The 17262-nt window shown below is 44.4% G+C and overlaps 1 protein-coding gene across 2 annotated transcripts; it reads right to left on the bottom strand.

Moving 5' to 3' along the window:
• Positions 1 to 841: 841 nt before the first annotated feature.
• Positions 842 to 15304, bottom strand: ngfa (nerve growth factor a (beta polypeptide)). Of its 2 annotated transcripts, XM_003963284.3 has the most exons (3): positions 15053 to 15304; positions 2273 to 2379; positions 842 to 2086 (listed from the first exon to the last, which is right to left on the bottom strand). In XM_003963284.3, the coding sequence occupies exon 3, from the start codon at positions 2073 to 2075 to the stop codon at positions 1218 to 1220; it is 858 nt and encodes a 285-aa protein (XP_003963333.1). In that variant the 5' UTR covers positions 2076 to 2086; positions 2273 to 2379; positions 15053 to 15304; the 3' UTR covers positions 842 to 1217. The 2 variants fall into 2 exon arrangements, with proteins under 2 accessions (XP_003963333.1, XP_029689987.1); XM_029834127.1 differs by lacking the exon at positions 2273 to 2379.
• Between the last annotated feature and the right edge of the window lie 1958 nt (positions 15305 to 17262).

Here is a 17262-nt window from a genome sequence, read left to right as displayed (position 1 = left end):
ACAAAAATAGATACAGCTTAAAAGATCATTTTACAGCCGAGGATGATATATAACCAGTAAGCAGTGTTACTTTCACCTTATTTGGTAAAATAAAGCAGTTTACGCCTTCATCGTTGCCTCTTCCTTGCTACACATGTTTAGGTTAGGTGCTGAGGTCATAAGGTCAGTGCTGCTAGGGTCAGTTGTCTCACATCATCCCGAGATAAATCACACTATAAATAAGTTCAAACTTGGTTAATTTAAAGGTTACTGTTTGAACTGAATAGATGTTTGTTAGAGGTCATTCCACCTGATATGTGCAAGAGGTACTAGTTATTATATCTGGTAATATAGCTCTATATCTATCTGGCTGAGCTCCCTGTATTCCCCACTTTATTTATTGTTTTATTCTGAAAAGGACACAGTTAAGAGGAGATGGGAGACCAAGAGAGATACAAAGATATGTCAGAGTTCAGCCGCTAGAGGGCAGCAAACCCTCTGTCATTTAAGCAGAGACCTTGTGCAAATGTGACCGTGAACAACATGTTTCCACTCTGGAAGACCCAAAGTCTCCATCATGGCTATAATTAATCCAGTCTGTGCATTACTACATTCGCCTGGAAAAATCTACAGAGAAAATGGTGTAAAAACTTTTGAAAAGCCGTTGTTTATACTGATTTGATATCCAGTCTTTTTATAATTGTGATATGTTTCTGAGATTCTTCAGGAAGTTGGGAATTTCTTCCGAGTGCTGCATTTGTGCTGAACCAATGAAGACTTCTATCTAAATCATTATTAATGTTGAAAATGCAGCTTCAAAATGCTAGGAGAGCACTGACTTTAATCTGACGCAAGACACCAGACAAGTACTGAGGTGTTTAATAAATAACAGCATCAACACAACAACAACAACAATAACAACATTAAAAGCTTCAATTCATTTTGTATATACACATACCGTATATATTTTCATATTTTTGACTGTACAAATATGACATGCAGTCTTCATAATTTAAAACAACCAGGAATTGTTGGACTGAGGTAGGGTCAAGGGGTCGGGGTTTGGTGGGTAAAGCTAAGTTGGTGTGTGTGTGTGTCCGAGTGTGTGCAGACTGAATGTCCTCAGTGTGTATGTGTGCAGTTGGGAAACAGGGTTACAGTATTGGCAATTAAGCTGCAGTGGCTGTTAAGTAGAAATGTGTGTCCTTGGGTCATATCGCCTGGACTGTCCTCCCCTGTCAATGCCCCGATCGGCCTGCCCAAGACTTCCGGCTAAGCACACACACGCATGCAGCATTGATGCGGATATAACGCCATGCTGTCCGTTTCTGATACAGGGTCAGGGCACTGACATATATGTGCGTGTTGGTGCAGTAGGAGTTCCAGTGGCGACTGTCGATGCCTAGACAGCCTGAATTGCCCGCCTTGGTGGCCTGCTTACCACTGCGTCCCCCTGGCTTCCCCCCGTTTGCAGTCCCGGGGCCTCTGTGTGTGGGGGACCGGCAGGTGGTCTCATAGAAGAATTGCTTCTTCACCACGTTGTTGATTGTAACATTGGGCAGAACCATCACCTCGTTCTCTGAGATGTCCGTAGCTTGTGTCAAGTTGCCCACCCAGGTATTTATGCTTTCACACACTGAATACTCCCCCCGGTGCATGGTGCGTGATCCTGCTTTTCGCCGCACCCTAGCACCCCTTGCTCCTTCGACGTCATAGCCCTCATATTCCAAGGCGTCATGCGTTGGGGGCTCCTCGCTGAAGACGACGCGGGGTGAGGAGCGATAGCGCCTTTTGGAGAAGAGCTTGGGGTCCACCGCTGGAATGGAAAGGTCCGGAGAGTGTGTTAGGTCGGGGTTCCTGTCGTGGGCATGAGAGGTCGCCCGATGGGCTCTTTTGGTCCGGTGGTGGCTGGTCCTGCGGTGCTCGGAAATGTGGTCCCTTGTCGTGCTCGGCTCCTGTCCTGCTCTGTGATTGGCTGCCGTCTGCTGTCCTACGCTGTGGTTGGCTGCCCCGGTGCCCCAGGCCAATCCACCTCCCATGTTCAGTACAGCCTGGACGCCGATCAGTAGGAGCAGGACCAGTGGTGACGACCTCATGGGCACAATTCCTGAGCCAAGCACAAGAGAGATGGGATGAATATTAACACATACGGCATTTATGTCGAAGCTTAAAAGGCTAAAACAAAGTTCAACAGTTTTGGACTTGTTTCAGTGGCGATCAAATGGATTTTTAGAAAATCAACTCAGACTTTTGTTTCTCCAGTAGGAATGTCTCCTCTAAAGTGTTAGAATACCTGTGGAATGTGTCCTGCTGAAGTGAGAGCCCCTGTGGACTCTAGAGCCAGACTCCAATGCAGGCCAGGCCCCTCCTGCCTGCCATCTGGACCCTTGAACCACCACTCTGCACAACACACAAGGACACACTTAACACTTCCATTATTTCCATTTTTAAAATATTTACTGGGGTTAAAGTCATTTTTAAAAACTGGAATCACATATTGCATAAAGAAAACACTTGAAAAAGAAGCGACAATTTTCTCCGCTAAAACGGGAAGAAAAGGTGAGCAAACACAAACATCTTTGGAGGGGCAGATGATGTTTTTTCGAGACTACTGCACCGCCGCCCTCACACAGTTAGTCTCCACACGGCCTTATCTGGTGAAGAGTACACACACACTCATCGTGTTTAAGTCTCGCCATACATCGGAATGTGCTGCATTTCACACCTCATTAGATGCTACATGCACAATGAACATAAATCTCCCCCTTGTGCAACACTGCAACGGTGTTGAGCATCAGTTTTTACTGAGACTAACACGCCGTGCATGTGTGTGAATGCAGGGAATGCAATGCTGCAGCGTACAGGGATACACACACACAAGCTCTCCCACGCAAGACTCAAAGGTCAAAGCGGTGAGATGTATTTGCAACACACACACACACACACACACACACACACAATGCAATGCAGGAGCCAGATCGTATCTAATGTTACGAGTCGGACGGGTCAGATAAATAAATTACTTGAAATATTTGAATCCCAGCGACCAGAAGAGGTCAGTGTTGACTGTAATTCATCCACGGGCCAGCTCTCAAAGCACTTCAGGCAGTTGAGATATAAAAATGTCACTGGCTCCCATCCCAGAAGAGATAACTGCATGAGAAAGCGACTTTTTAGACATTTTCCCACAATTTAAAGTTACAAAATTCTTGGGATTTCTGCTCTCTTGACGGTTTTATAGGTCTGTTCACAAGGCAGCATGGTTCTGCAGATTGTCCTGATCTGAAATTCAATCTTTATAATGTACAAGATTAGCTTTTTAGTAAAAGGGTGCTGCAGATTAAATGGACCAAATGCACATTGTGACATGAAATGCTGCTTATCTTAATTTATATCACTATCAGTAATGAAATAACAAAATGAACTGTCAGTTCACATCTATAAATCCTGGTTTTTAGTGAACATTTCAAATTAATGGCCAACATGTAACAGGAGATGTTTACACACTGTCTTTTACATTTTCTTGCCATTTGTGGATTGCATCTGTAAACCATTAACTTCACCATAAAGCAGAGCTTTTAGTGCATGAATATACAGTATGTGCCAATATATGACACAAGCTCTAAGGATGTGGCCAGACAGGTACTAACGTGATGAAGAACCACTGATTGGTGGCACAAAACAGGATGAAGAAGAAGTCCCAGGATGACCTGATTAATGTTAAAGAGCACGTTTGAGTGTCATTCTATTGGAAGACAGTGGAATTACAAAGGTCAAAGGTTAGAAGGGTTACAGAGCACCTCAGATTTGTAGAACTATTCCCGCAACATCAGAATTTGTCTGGACATCCCATTGCACTTCCCACACAAACTAATACCAAACACAAAACATACACGCACACGCGTGCAAACACATGGGATTGCAAACATGTGTGATTCTGCTGCAAGTTTCCTGTATTCGGGGCTTGAATTTGATCCTGCTGCTTGTTGTTGTTTGGTTTGTGCGGAGCTCTCCTGCAGAGACTGTAATGGAGTCAGTGGAAAGTCAGACATTCCAGCCACATTTGCATCTACGAGGCCAGGAACAGAAAATGCTGGATGACACGTGCTAAAATCTTCTATCAAACTATTGTGGGGGCGAGAGGTGAGCCATGTGGTACGGATAAAACTGGAAGTCTTAGACTCCTTCGTGAGGCTCCCTGCACCCCGTCGTACTCGGATGACGGGGATGATTTCCTCTTTGATATTCACCAGAAAAATGGAAATGTGGAAACACACATGGAAAAGGGAGAGAGAGATGGCACTGCCTCCTGAGGGCAGCCAAGAAAAGAAGTGACAGAGACTGAGTCACACTTCTCAAAACCCAACATCTGTGTCGGGTCACCCATCCTCAAACAAGGTTGGTCACATTTCTATCAGATTTTTTTTGTTTTTGCACAGCTGCTGCAAAAATGTCTAAAAGTAGCCGAAGCAGGCTCACAAGAAGCAACAACCTCCACCCTGGCTGCGCAGCCCCGCCAATATTCGCAGCAACGGAGTGGAATGGAAGACACAGTTCTTGCAGCTGCATTTTGACATGGAAAGGTAATCAGCAGGCAGCAGAATAAACCATTTCAGACGCAGACTAATTACACGGCCTGAAGTGTTGGAGTCCAGCCACACGTTTACCATGACTGATTCTGTCGTGTTAGCCTGCAACACATTTGATTTCATTCTTCCAGCCGACAAGATGTTTAACCACCCAAACTGGGCAGTGAAAGTGGCTGCATGCGGTTATGGCACGGTACGGTGACAACTCGGCAGGTGGGCCAGACCGCGATGTGCTCACAGGAGCCTCGTCTGAGGTTTCCCCCCTCTTCCAGTGTTACATTAGTCATTACATACAAGTCCCTGTTAAAAGACGTGCGGGAGGGTTTTGTCAACAGCTCTTTCCGGCAAACACGCTCCTCTCTCAGAGCGATGACAACACCTTCGCCTTATGAAGGGGTGTGAAGAGGAAACTGGCAGTGGCCGAGATAGAAAGTATGTGTATGTGTGCGTGTGTGTGTGAAAGAGAAGAGTGACAAGGGTTGACGTGGAGGGAAAACAGAGGAAATTAAACCGTTACTCTGTGTCTCTTGTCAGTTCAGTGCAGTTCAGTTCCTCCTGCTGTCATCTACTGGAAATAATTACTGAGAGGCGCTCTCCTTCTACTTATACACCGCAAACATCCTCCAAAGCAGCAGTAGTTATCTAATTCTCATTATAAATACATTTTACATATGTCTCTTTTGTTGGAAACAATTTGCTAGAAAAGTATTATTTTACACTGAACAAAAAAAAAACAAACTTTGTTTTTTGTGCCCAGTTTTCATAAAACTCAAATTTCTAAGATCTTTTTCTGCCTACACAAAAGGACTATTTCTCTTTGTCCACAAATATTGTCCACAAATCTGTCCAAATCTGTGTTACTGAGCATTTCTTCTTTTGCTGAGAATCCATCAAGATGCTGCTCAGACAATGGTTATTGCATAGGTGAGCCTCAGGCTGCCAACAGTAATAGGCCACTCTAAAATGTGCAGGTTTAACACACAAGCACAGCCACAGGTGTCGTTATGACGGAGCGTGCTGTTGGCATGATGCAGGAATGTCCATCAGGGCGCCGTCTCCTAAGGTGTTTCAAAGAATTTGGCAGTATATCCAAGAGGCCTCACAACTGTAGACCACGTGCCACCACGCCAGCCTGCAACAGCCTCGGTTTGCACAACCAAAGAATTTCTGCATGCACCATCCCAGAGAAGCTCATTCACATGCTCGTCTCGACCTGTCTGCAGTTTGTTGTCGAAGCCGACTCGGGCAAATACACAGACCCGATGGCACTTTGAGGGGGTTTCTTCACTGGTGGGTGGGCGGTTTGCCGATGGATCGGGTGGCTAATGGTGGCGTTAGGGTTATGGTTTAGGCAGCGAACACAGGCGCATCTTATTGATGGCATTATGAAGACACAGAGACCGTGACCAGATCCTGAGGCCCATTGTTGTGCCATTGTTCCACAACCGTCACCTCATGTTGCAGCATGACGCGCAGCCCCGTGTTCCAAGGACCTCTACATAGTTCCAGAAAACCGAGAACATCCCCGTTCTTGCAAGGCTGGAAGACTGACCGTACACGTCTCCCATTGAGCTTGTTTGGGATGCTTTGGATCAGGGTAGATGACAGCGTCTTCCAGTTCCTGCCAATATCCAGCAATTTCCCACAGCCAGTGAAGAGAACCAACATCCCACAGGCCTCAATCAGCAACCTCATCAATGCAAAAGAAATGTGTTTCGCTGCATGAGGCAACTGGTGGTCAAGCCAGATTCTGAGAGAAATAGGACTTATGTTTACATAAAAAAGTCTTAGGTCTTTGAGGTTACCTCAAAAAACTTTGTGTTGCAGTTCTATTTGTGTTCAGTGTACTACTCTTGCTGAGCCTAATTCTACGTCTTGCCAGATGGGTCCAGCACCCTTGTTACCCTGTTCAGGTCAGATCCGATCAGATCAAATCAAAACAGATTAGATCACAAGACCAATTACATCCTCCTTTCTTTATAGGCTGTGGGGGAGACTATGAGCACTTGGTGGGTGGGGGAGCTCAGGTCATCATTGCTGCAATAAATAGGATAAAATATATAAAAAGAATAAACAATAAAATATTTGTTGGTCCTGTTAATGTTTTTGGTTTCCATAGTGACCAATCAATGTACCAAGATATCCTCAGTGACAGAATAAAAAAAACCAAAACACTTTTATTAGCCAAATGAAATTTAAAAAGGTAGTTTAATTGCTCTTTTACTCTCAAAAAGTAACTGCTATCAGTAAAATGTGGTAAGATGGTGCCCACCTGCTGGCCAGAGATACTTTAAACAGGTCAGGGAGCGAGAGACAGACCCAGACAGAGGGGGGGGGGGGGGGGGCAGCATCAATCTGACGACCTGCTAAAGCACTTATCTGCTCAGTGACAAGCGGTGCCAGATATGAGGAACATTTGTTGTATCATCTCTTAACACGGGATCTTACATACATGATGTAAAACACACACATGCTGTATTTGTCATTGCCTTGTTTAAGCTTGTTGGTTCTGAGGAGCAGAAAAAAGCTCAACAGACTTTCCAGGTTTTTCCCTCTGTACCTAAAATATGTCCTACAAATCATTCCACATACTCCTGCTGTGAATCATGGTAAATCCTGGGCTGTAATCAAAAGCGTTACAGAAATTTCTCCGCAAAGAAGCAAACAATTTAAACAAATGTAATAAGACTAAACTAACACGTGGACCTGACTCCGTACTGTTACGAAGAAATTCTGCAGTTTGCGTCTTTCTTGTCATGATTAATATGTAAACATCTATCTGGACATTTGGTGCCTGTATAGTATTTAATATCCACCACAGCCCCTTTTCACAGGTGTTTCCTTTCATAAGCTGTAGTAAAATAAACTCTCTTTTTTTTCGTCTCTGTTCAGGGTATCTTGAGAGTATCAGTTGAACGGGGAGCCAACGTGCAGATACTAAAAAGAGCAAGACTTTGGCAAGGATCCAGCAGCTCCATCCTGCCGTTTCCTGACTTTCTTCTCCTCAAATTTCTCTCTGTCAGTCGGCCTGTCACATCTTTAAATTCCTACCTTTATTTCTGCCGGAGTCTGAGCCGACGTTCCTCTTTTCTCTCACAGCTATGGGCCAAAGGTAAACTTCAGGCACACAGGGACGCCGGTTCTGGATCTTAACGGCATTAACAGAGTCCAAAACCAGTCAGCTGCACCTGTGCTGCTGCAGATGTTGACCTGTTGTCATTTATTTGCCTTTGAATCGACACCATTGCGTTCATTCACTTGGAGCTCAGACTCCCTCATCTGAATTCCAGCTTGACCTTCCTGATGTGGAATCATTTTGGCTTGTTTTGTTTATTTTCAGTCTGAGGGCTGGAATAATTGGCAACTGCCTTGAGAGCTGCAGAGCAATTTCTCTGAAGAAATGGCAAGAACACAGACAATAGGATTTCGCTTCCCATTGGAAGGAATTTGTCTTGGAAAAAATGATAATAAGCTTGCCTTGTGTGTGCATGTGGCCCCAGTTTACTCATTCCATGAATGCAACCCATTAAAGAAGTAATTATTTCAGCACAATGTGCAGGTTTTTATGTGCAGCTTGAATTAGCTTAATGTAAATAACCAATTATTAGATGTATCAAATGTACTCGAAATCATTTTCTCAAATGTCACTTCAAAAAACAGAAATAAGACACACAAACTAATACCATTAGTGACTTATTCTTTGATTCCAATGTCACATTTGATTGTGATACACGTTGATTTATTTGAATCAAAGTGTGGAATTGTTGTGGCATTTGTGAAGACAATCCAAAGTAAACAGCGTTTCAGCTGAGAGAGAAGTCCAGCACTAATTGTATTTCTGAAAACGGGGGAAACTGTAGAGTGAAACAATACAGCTCTTTGTGCTGCACGTATGTTTTATGCAGGCTTGTGTAAATTGGGCAACCTGAGTGAGCAATGCAAATCCAATTAAATTCAAGCAGCAAGAATTTCTTATAATGAGCTGTGGTTTGATGCTTATTAATAAAATAGCCAAATTACAGAGGGGGAAAAAGCTTCATGTGCTGCTTTGTTTGCCTCACCAGACCCACACCCAACACTCCATGTGAGCCAGGGTGAGCACACAATTTAGATGCAACTCTGTTCTTGAAAAGATACCGTAAATGTTTAGTCCTCCATCTGTTCTCCAAGCAGCCAAGTTTGGGCAGTGACGTGCCTGGACCAGATATGATCTCAGATGTTAATGCATAAATAAATTGTTTGCATTCAAATTTTAGGCAGTGCTGGGCAACAAGCTTTAAAAAAAAGAAAAGACTAATGTGAACGCACATTAAGACCTCTTGATTTTACTTTCAAATGGCCAATGATGTAATCCTACTAAATACTCCTTTAATCAACTCCTGGCTGCCATCTGGGACCGCGCAGCTCTTTTGGCAACCGGGTTAATCCAGAGTCAGAACATAATGTTTTAGGGTTTTCTACAGTTTGGCCACGTCCTCACACTTGTGCTGATCCCCGGTCAACACACCCTCTCCCTGTGATGGACAGCCGTATGTGGGAGGCCAGTTCTCTGAGCCTCCAAAGCAGGAAGAACACAATGATTACCATGTTCTCGGGACCAGAGGTGTATATGACCTTGACACTCAGCAATCATTCCCTGAAAAATGCTTAAACTTTTGGCATGGTCACACCAATAACTCCCCACTGCCGGTGAAACTCTACGATCCCACATTAGATGAAGCCAGAGGGAAGAATACTTCGAAGAAATGTGTGGACAAAGCCCGGAGAGGAGCAAATCAGAAACAGCAAGAGAAAGAGGGAGAGGCAGCAAGCTATGGAGGGGTGGGCTACAGATAGGCAATGAGATGGCAGGGGAATTTAGCAAATAATGGAGCATGTGATAGTGCAGCAGGAACGGAGACCAAGGGGAGTTTAAGGATGGCGTAGGAGGTGGGATTAGGTCTGGAACACAAAGAGGAAAGTTTGGGCCTTGGAATCGTTTAGAGGCGACCCGAATATAGCTGCATTTTAATTGCCCTTTACTATTGTGTTCCGATTCAAATCGGATTAAGCAAAATATAAGAACAACACGTCTGCCCTTATGACCCCCATCCTTCTTCCTTTTCCATAAAGTAAAAAGTGTAAGAGCTGTTTTCCCATCCATGAATTAAAAAGATACAATAATCATCACATCTGAAAGTAAATAACAACTCCATCGATGCCTATCTCAGACAAAATCGTAGCTGCTGTTGCCCTGACCAAGCCCTTTTATTCAATATCTGTGTCAATTTCTCTGAAAGAAAAGAAAAGCAAAGAAAATTGAATCACTTGATTCACATCTGATATTGTTGAGATCTAACAGCGTGTTTACATGCAACACTTTGACCGCATGTGGTTGCAAACGGAACAGCCGGAGGACGAGTCACCCAGGTGAATCTGCAGCGGAAACGAGCAAAAAAGGCAGATACTCTCGGGCGACACGTAACTTTTCCATGAGAACCAATGTGTTGTGTCAGCCGCTGTAATCGGGGTGTGAGCTGGAGGCGCAGACTGGCATATATGTTGCGTCAGATACCAGGATGTGCTTGTATCGTTCATGTTTATTTTGGTTTTGTAAAGACACCACATCAATTATTGGTCATTGTTTATGACATCCTACTGCATTATTTCGATCAAGGGGAGTTATGGGTTTATTCTTCATCTTTCCCGAGTTTCTTTCCATTCTTTCCAGCCTTTACCGTTTAGGTGTGTTCCATGTGAGCCTCTCTGTTCTAAAAGCTCCTGAATCCTCAGAAGAGGGTAAAAATGCAAAGATGTCATCACCCCTGTCATTTGTCTGATTGCAGACTCACCCATCTCACTAAAGACTTGACCCGGTCATTTTCCATTCTGTGTGGTCTCTACATCTCTATCGCTCTCTCTCCTTTTTTGTTTGTGCCTCCTTTACCCCTCCCCTGCTCATCTTCCCCACTCCGGCTGATGTCAACCACCTGTCTGCGTGGGACCTCCCAGGCCTGTCCTCCGTCTGTTAGCGGCCTGCTGTGTCCAGAGCGAGAGCACAGGCGCGGTGAAAGAGATGGAGCGTCTGCTTTCTAGCTGCACCAGGGTTGTTGATAAATGAATACTTTTTAATGTTCAACTCACAGACTTAACACAGAATCCAGAAAAGAAGGATGGCTTCCAACGGCGTCGGCACACTAAAAAAAACCTCCTTGTGAAATGCCATGAATCCTTGTGTAGGTAGTAAATTTCCTCGCAGTGAACATTGTATTTATTAAGATAAGGAGTTCTGTTTTGTCCACAAAATTGAACACAACAAGTTATTTTCTGTGCTGGAGCTAACCTCTGTGATTATAGTGTATCCAACGCAAACACACTTGAGCCTATAAATTATCATATAGCCGTGTAGCCACATGTACAAACACATTCCTCCAGCACCGGTAGAGTTTTAGTATTCACCTCTGTGTTTTTTGTGTTAATCTTTTTGTACAACCTTAATGATACGAAACAGCAAGGCATGTTTGATTTGTTTATTTGAGGGTTTGAAGTGAATTTGAAGAGTTCATCTTTAGAAAAGAAAACCAGATAATTAGGATTAAAGGGATAGACAGTGAGAAAAAAAGGGCAGCAAGAATTCCGAAACCGGACTTACAGTGAGTCAACAGAGGCTGCGGTGCTGTTAGCATAGTAGTAAAGAGTGCCGCAAATATCCAAGTGATTTAGTGATTTATCAGCTGCTGCGTGTTTTTGGCCTGCATGCACACACATGACAGAGTAGAGCTATTGCAGGAAGCCATAAAGGTATTCATGGGGAATGAACAGGCATGTCTGCACACCGAGATGTCCTTTTCCCAGCATAATATAAACAAGCAGGCAGACACGGGCAAACATAACGCTTTTAAAGGAGCACCTGTCCAAATCAGATCTTCAGAAGCCAAACACAAAGCCTCAAAGGCCTCAGCAGACCTGGATTCAGATGTCAATATAAAGAAAAGTCCCAGCGGTGAGTGCTATTCTTGATTTTGCACCGTGCAAAGGGGCTGGCGAGCAGGCCCATATGGGATGAAAGGTGCTGGGACAAAAGAAATCCATCCACGTCAGACAACAATTCCATCCCGGTGACGTTTCAGATGTCAAACAACATTAGGTCAGATTTCCACATCTTGAGTGGTTGTTTGTAAAAGAGAAGTCAAGGAGAATAAATGCAGAACGAAAATCGGGAGGTGGTCATGTTGCCAATCTTTCCCGCTGTGCTGTCCTCTCCTGCGCCACGCCGTTCAGGAGCCTGAACTGCGCTGACCTCTGGATCCCCCCTTTCAATGGAGAGCACAGGCCTCCATCGGACCTCGAACCCTGACCTTTTACCTACGGAATTCAGACGACAGTTCACCCGGTTCACATTCTCTGCTTTGACCTGTGCCACACAGCCAGACACCACAAAGCAACCACATCTTTCTGTGTTAAACCGGTGAAGCCCACAGCTTTGTTTTAGACTTCAAAACATTGTCTGTTTCCCACAGACCTCGAGAAGTTCTTTCTTGTCCAAAATGGCATAAATTATCTAAATGAAGGCAACAACGATGCTCTAATTTTGTGCAGGCAAAGCAAGCAGCACTGATACTCAGACTGCAGACCAACAGGTCTGGACATTAACTAACAATGATTTTATTATTTACCAAACATGGTGACCTTTCGTCTTTATGACATTTCTGTTTCTCGTCTTGAAGAGCAGTGGTTGGTTTCCAACCCTCGGGTTACGAAGCCGTGTTAAACTCACGCGTCCAGGTGTGCTTTCCAGGTGTCCTATACAACACTGCAGTCTAGACGGTAAACACTTTCGCTTCTTTACATCTTAAAGGGGAGGATCTTCCTCCTATCATAACATGGATGAGCATTATTCCATAGACCTAAATGCCTGTTGACAGGATGGCTTCATTTCTCACCTGAAGGAAGGTGGGGGAAAAATAAACTCAGATTTGTCTATATAATCTAAACTTGCACCCATACATATACACACATGCACTCCCTTGTATTTCACATATTGCAGGGACTTTGATAGACATATACTACTCATCTCCCTAATCTCAACCATCCTAACTAACCCCCTCACTTGAACCTGGCCTAAATTCTATCCTCAACCTTAAAACCATGTCTTAACCCTCAAAAATTACTTTGAAGTTCTGGGGAGTTTCAGAGGCATATTGCTTTACCCAGATCCTAAGCCTAACCCTAACCAACCCCATCACCCTAACACTGACCACAACCCTAACCTAAACCCAACCTAACCTCTACCTTACAACCATGTCCTAACCTTCTGTAATTCAGCTTCAAAGGGAAACCTGAGAGGTCATGAATAATCACAGACATCTTTGTCCGCAGGGGAAAACAGCACTGTCCATCTGCCCTCTATATGTGTACACCTACTGATCAGGCTTTTCTCCTCTCTGTTGAATGTGTCCAGAGAATTGCGTCATTTCCAGTTTAAATGTCAACCAAACATTCACGTTACACAAACTCAAACACAGAATTCAGAGCAGAGAACCAGGTGGTTGGTTAAAGGAACGTCAGAAATGTTGTTCTGTCATTACATAAAGACTCCAATCATCACTCTACACTGGGCTTCGGTTTAACACACTGTCTACCAGGGGAATGCCATTTGATGACATGAGTTGTATTGCCATTGAAGTGACAGCTGCCTCGTCCTGGACGCGCTGTGATGTCATAGCTCTGCAACCTAGCGTTACCTCATCACAGTGAATAATGTGTGTAAAGGGAACAGCGAGGGAGTTCTTGGAGCTCCTGGATTAACATTAGTAAAAGCACTGTGGAAAGGATGATCGCATGAGCAGCACTGAAGTTTTATAGTTTTCAACCTCTCTCACACATGTCCTGGTAAACAATAATGGAATTTGGAAGATTACCAAAAGGTGGACTGCTCGGAATCAGTCGTTTGTTCTGCTTGGCAGAAACAAAGCTATGGTCACATCTGAGTATTGTTTTTATTTATTTATTTGCAGAAAACGTTGAGAAACATTGAGTGCTTGAAAAATCGTGACCCCCATCCTCCGCTGACATCGGAGCAGAGTGCGGATGGCTAATTCATTCATGGATCACATCTAGCACCCAAACATCACGAAACAACTGATAAAACATCGTCTGAACCAGACTCTCCTTGGACAGATGTGTGAATGTTTTTATACCGAAGAAACTGTAAAAATAAAGTAATTAGGAGGTTCCTACTTTTGTGTCCCTTTGCTGCATCCTCAAAGTCAAAAGCCTTAAAAATGATTTGATGACCACTTTCTTTATCACAGTTGCAGATTTATAAAGCAGGTTCTGAATGCCGCAGGTGGGTCTACATGGACTTCAGTACCCATACAGAGGTCACTGATGATATACAGCCAAACCGCCAACCTCCTTCCTTTTCCACTTTGGACCAACACAGAGGTGATGAAAATAGAGCCGGCTTGCGGCGGCAGCAAAAATACCCCCAAAAAACAGCTCGTAAACAATAGCGAAAATGTATTTTCACGCAGGGAGCAGTGCTGTCCTCCTGAGAGAGCTTCACCCGCTGGCCTGCGCTTAAAGGTTTGATGCATTTCTTCTGATCCAACACAGATGTACACAACGAGCACACAATGTGCAGATGGTGAAAATATGAGCAGACTTGTCACTTATGTTGTGTACTGTGTGTTTCTTTTCATCCCGGTCCAGCCAGCTCATCTACTCCATCTGCCTTAGATTCCAGAGGGATCAGAAACATTCAAATGTGTCCGACATTTGCTGCACCTATAGGAGAGACTGCGGGTGTTTGCGTTCACAAATATTGGCTTGTTGTGACATTCCTCTGCTACCGAAGCACCAAAAGGAATTCCCTCGTAGGAGTGGCAGGCGTGAGGTCTTTCAAAGACACACTTGTACACATGCGTGATTACACATGAATACAAATATAACTGGATAAAACAATTGATCAGCTGCACACCCATACAGGCAGCAGGCCCCGCCCAGTTCCAAGGATAACCTCTGCAACATATTTCCAGTTGGACATTGGAGCTCATCAGAATCTACAAGTCCTTTAAGGGTTGTGTAACATGAGAAGAGTGAAAGACAAATAGAAAAAGAAGGGGAGAAAGACTGACAGAAAAAAGGGAGAGAGAGAGAGAAGGGGAGAGAGGGAAGGTAACCTGATGTCCCTGGAGTTTTATGAACATTCAATTGGTTCCCATTAAGGTTTGGAGGACCCCATTTTATCCCCAACTTTACCTCTGTTCTGCCCCTCGCTTCCTTTATCAATAAAATCATATTTCTCTTGGTACTCAGCATGAATTGTTCACCTCAACAGAGAACTGCTGCTGAGTTCCACCACAAACCAGAGACTCCACTTTCACTTAATGACAGGTACGGGCTAAACTTTCGGGCCAGAGGCAGGAGCTCTCCGGCTGCTGAGGTGCACGCATTAAAAACACATTGAACAGGTTTGGTTAAAGACCAAAGGCAGGACTCACCTCTCTATTAAACTCCTTCTCTCCTCTCCTCCCAGTGAGTGACAACTTCCAGATGAACTCTTTTATATTCCCCCTTGCTCTCTCCACGCCAGTCAGAGCAGAGATGATCCTAAACTCCAAATCCCGCTCCTGGTTTTTAAAGCTGTGAGTCCAGGTCTGAGGCCATTCACGTCTGTCTGTCTGCCTGCCTGTCTGTCTGTCTGCCTGTCTGTCTCCCTCCCACACTCTTTGGGAAATGGATTGTTCAAAAACTTTAGTCCCAATGCTGCTCCCTCCCTCCCGCGTGGCACCCGGCAGGGTCCTAGTGCCTTCCCATTCAGGTTGCATCCTGAGACTATGGAAAGTTGCTTGTAATTTGTACATAGTTGTCACTTATCCTCAAATTCCATTTTCATTTTTACAGTTGGGGTCCCAGTTGGGTCAGGGTTTAAGCTGGGACTGACAGAATCGCTGCTTTCCGTCACGCGTCACCTTGGAAACGGCCTTGGTTGGTGCACATGCTTGAATCAGCAGCAGCCACCGATTCAAGAGCATCGCAGAAAAGTTCTCAAAAGTCTGATATAGATCTTAGACTGCAATCCTGTGACAATCATTTAGGAACAGTGCTTTGATGGTCTGTTGCGTCTAACTGCCATATCCCTTCAACCTGGAAGAAAGTAACCACGCCCTACATTCAGCAGAGCCCCCCCCAAGGCCTCAGTATCACAACAGCCCCTCTGATATGTTCCTCCTGATTATGCATCTTCATTCTCCTTTGCTTTTGTCCTTTATGGATTTCTTTCGTCTTTTTTCTGACCTAAACAGTATCATTGTCAGAGCCCCTGGCGCTGAGCAGACGGCCATCCCGCCCTTCTGTTCTGACAGACAGAAAAAGAGAGGTGGGTGGCAAGAAAGAGAAAAATTGGTGAAAGGAAGGATTGTGTGTCAGTGTCATCCTTGTTTTCTCCTGCGTAAGGGCAAATTTGTTTTCCTAACCGAAACACTGAGGTTTGTTGCTTCTAATGAAGAACTAATGCAGGTGAAAATCTGAGAAGGGTCTCTCTCTTTTTGCTGTAGAATTTTGACCGCCAGTGGTGGATTCAGACTAAAACGGGCATTTCCCCAAAGCATTTCTGAGCTCTGTACGTGACATTTTCTCTCTCTCTCTTTCTCCCTGTCCGAACTGCCTCTGCCCTTGTTAACAGGCCCCAGTCTGAAAGGGGAAACCCCCTAGTTGAACTTTGAACTTGCACCCCTCACTGTGGCTGGTTAAGGGTGAGAACTGCTGAGGAGAAGAGCACTTCGGGGTGGGAAGGTGGAGAGAAGGTCAGGAGCGCACTGATATACTCAGATTTCAGACAATTTCAGACTTGAACCGTTCTTGCGGAGCTTGCTGCATGAGCTTGTTACCCCGGACGAGGGTTTATGCGTTGTCAGTGTGTCTGCATTTAAATTCAAATTGAGATTAAAGGCTGCAAATATCTGAAGTTGTGCTCTAGCAGTTAGAAATGCCTTATTGCATTCACTGTAACAACACAATGTTCTCATTATTTCCTTTCTTATTTTTCCGTCTGATTTGGCAGTTTACCTTAGGATCCACCCGGATGCACTGTGCTTTACTTCCAGGCATTTAACAAGAGGTTAATTCAGAGCCATATGTGATATGTATCTGAATTATATCTGAGAGAAGTGGTTTAAAGGGTTCCTTCCTGGCACACAAGCCTGCTCAAACAGATAGCCCCGCTCGTGTCAAGGCGCGTGTTCCCCATTCATCTCAATTATTCCAAGAATGATGTCATGCCTCTTTAGACTGTTTTTGTGCGCCTGCATTTACGTTTCTGATGCTTGCTGTCGACTCAAAGATGATATGGGGATGACAATAAAAGAGTTGCTAAGTTATCATCGGCATTTTAAAGAAAATTCTGAGCAAAGAAATGGCTTTGTGCACGTGCACAGAGAATCCTCAGCTATGGGGGCGTTACCTTACCATTAAATATTGTTTCTATGATGCTCCCATTAGTTAGATTTTAAATTTGAAACCAAAAAACAACTTTTTATCTGCTAAGCCAGACAATCAGCCACTGATGGACACTTCCTGCCAGTGTCACCTGTATGTCACAGGTGAGGAAGGTGCCTGAATGGCTTGATTTCACCTGCGCTTTTGTTGACTATGTGGCTGCATACGTGTCATCCCATGAGGCGGCTGAATGGCCGGTCCTCGGCATATTGTT

Source organism: Takifugu rubripes, chromosome 3, assembly GCF_901000725.2.
Source record: "Takifugu rubripes chromosome 3, fTakRub1.2, whole genome shotgun sequence".
Lineage (NCBI taxonomy): Eukaryota > Metazoa > Chordata > Actinopteri > Tetraodontiformes > Tetraodontidae > Takifugu > Takifugu rubripes.
This window is presented reverse-complemented; position numbering and strand designations above follow the sequence as displayed.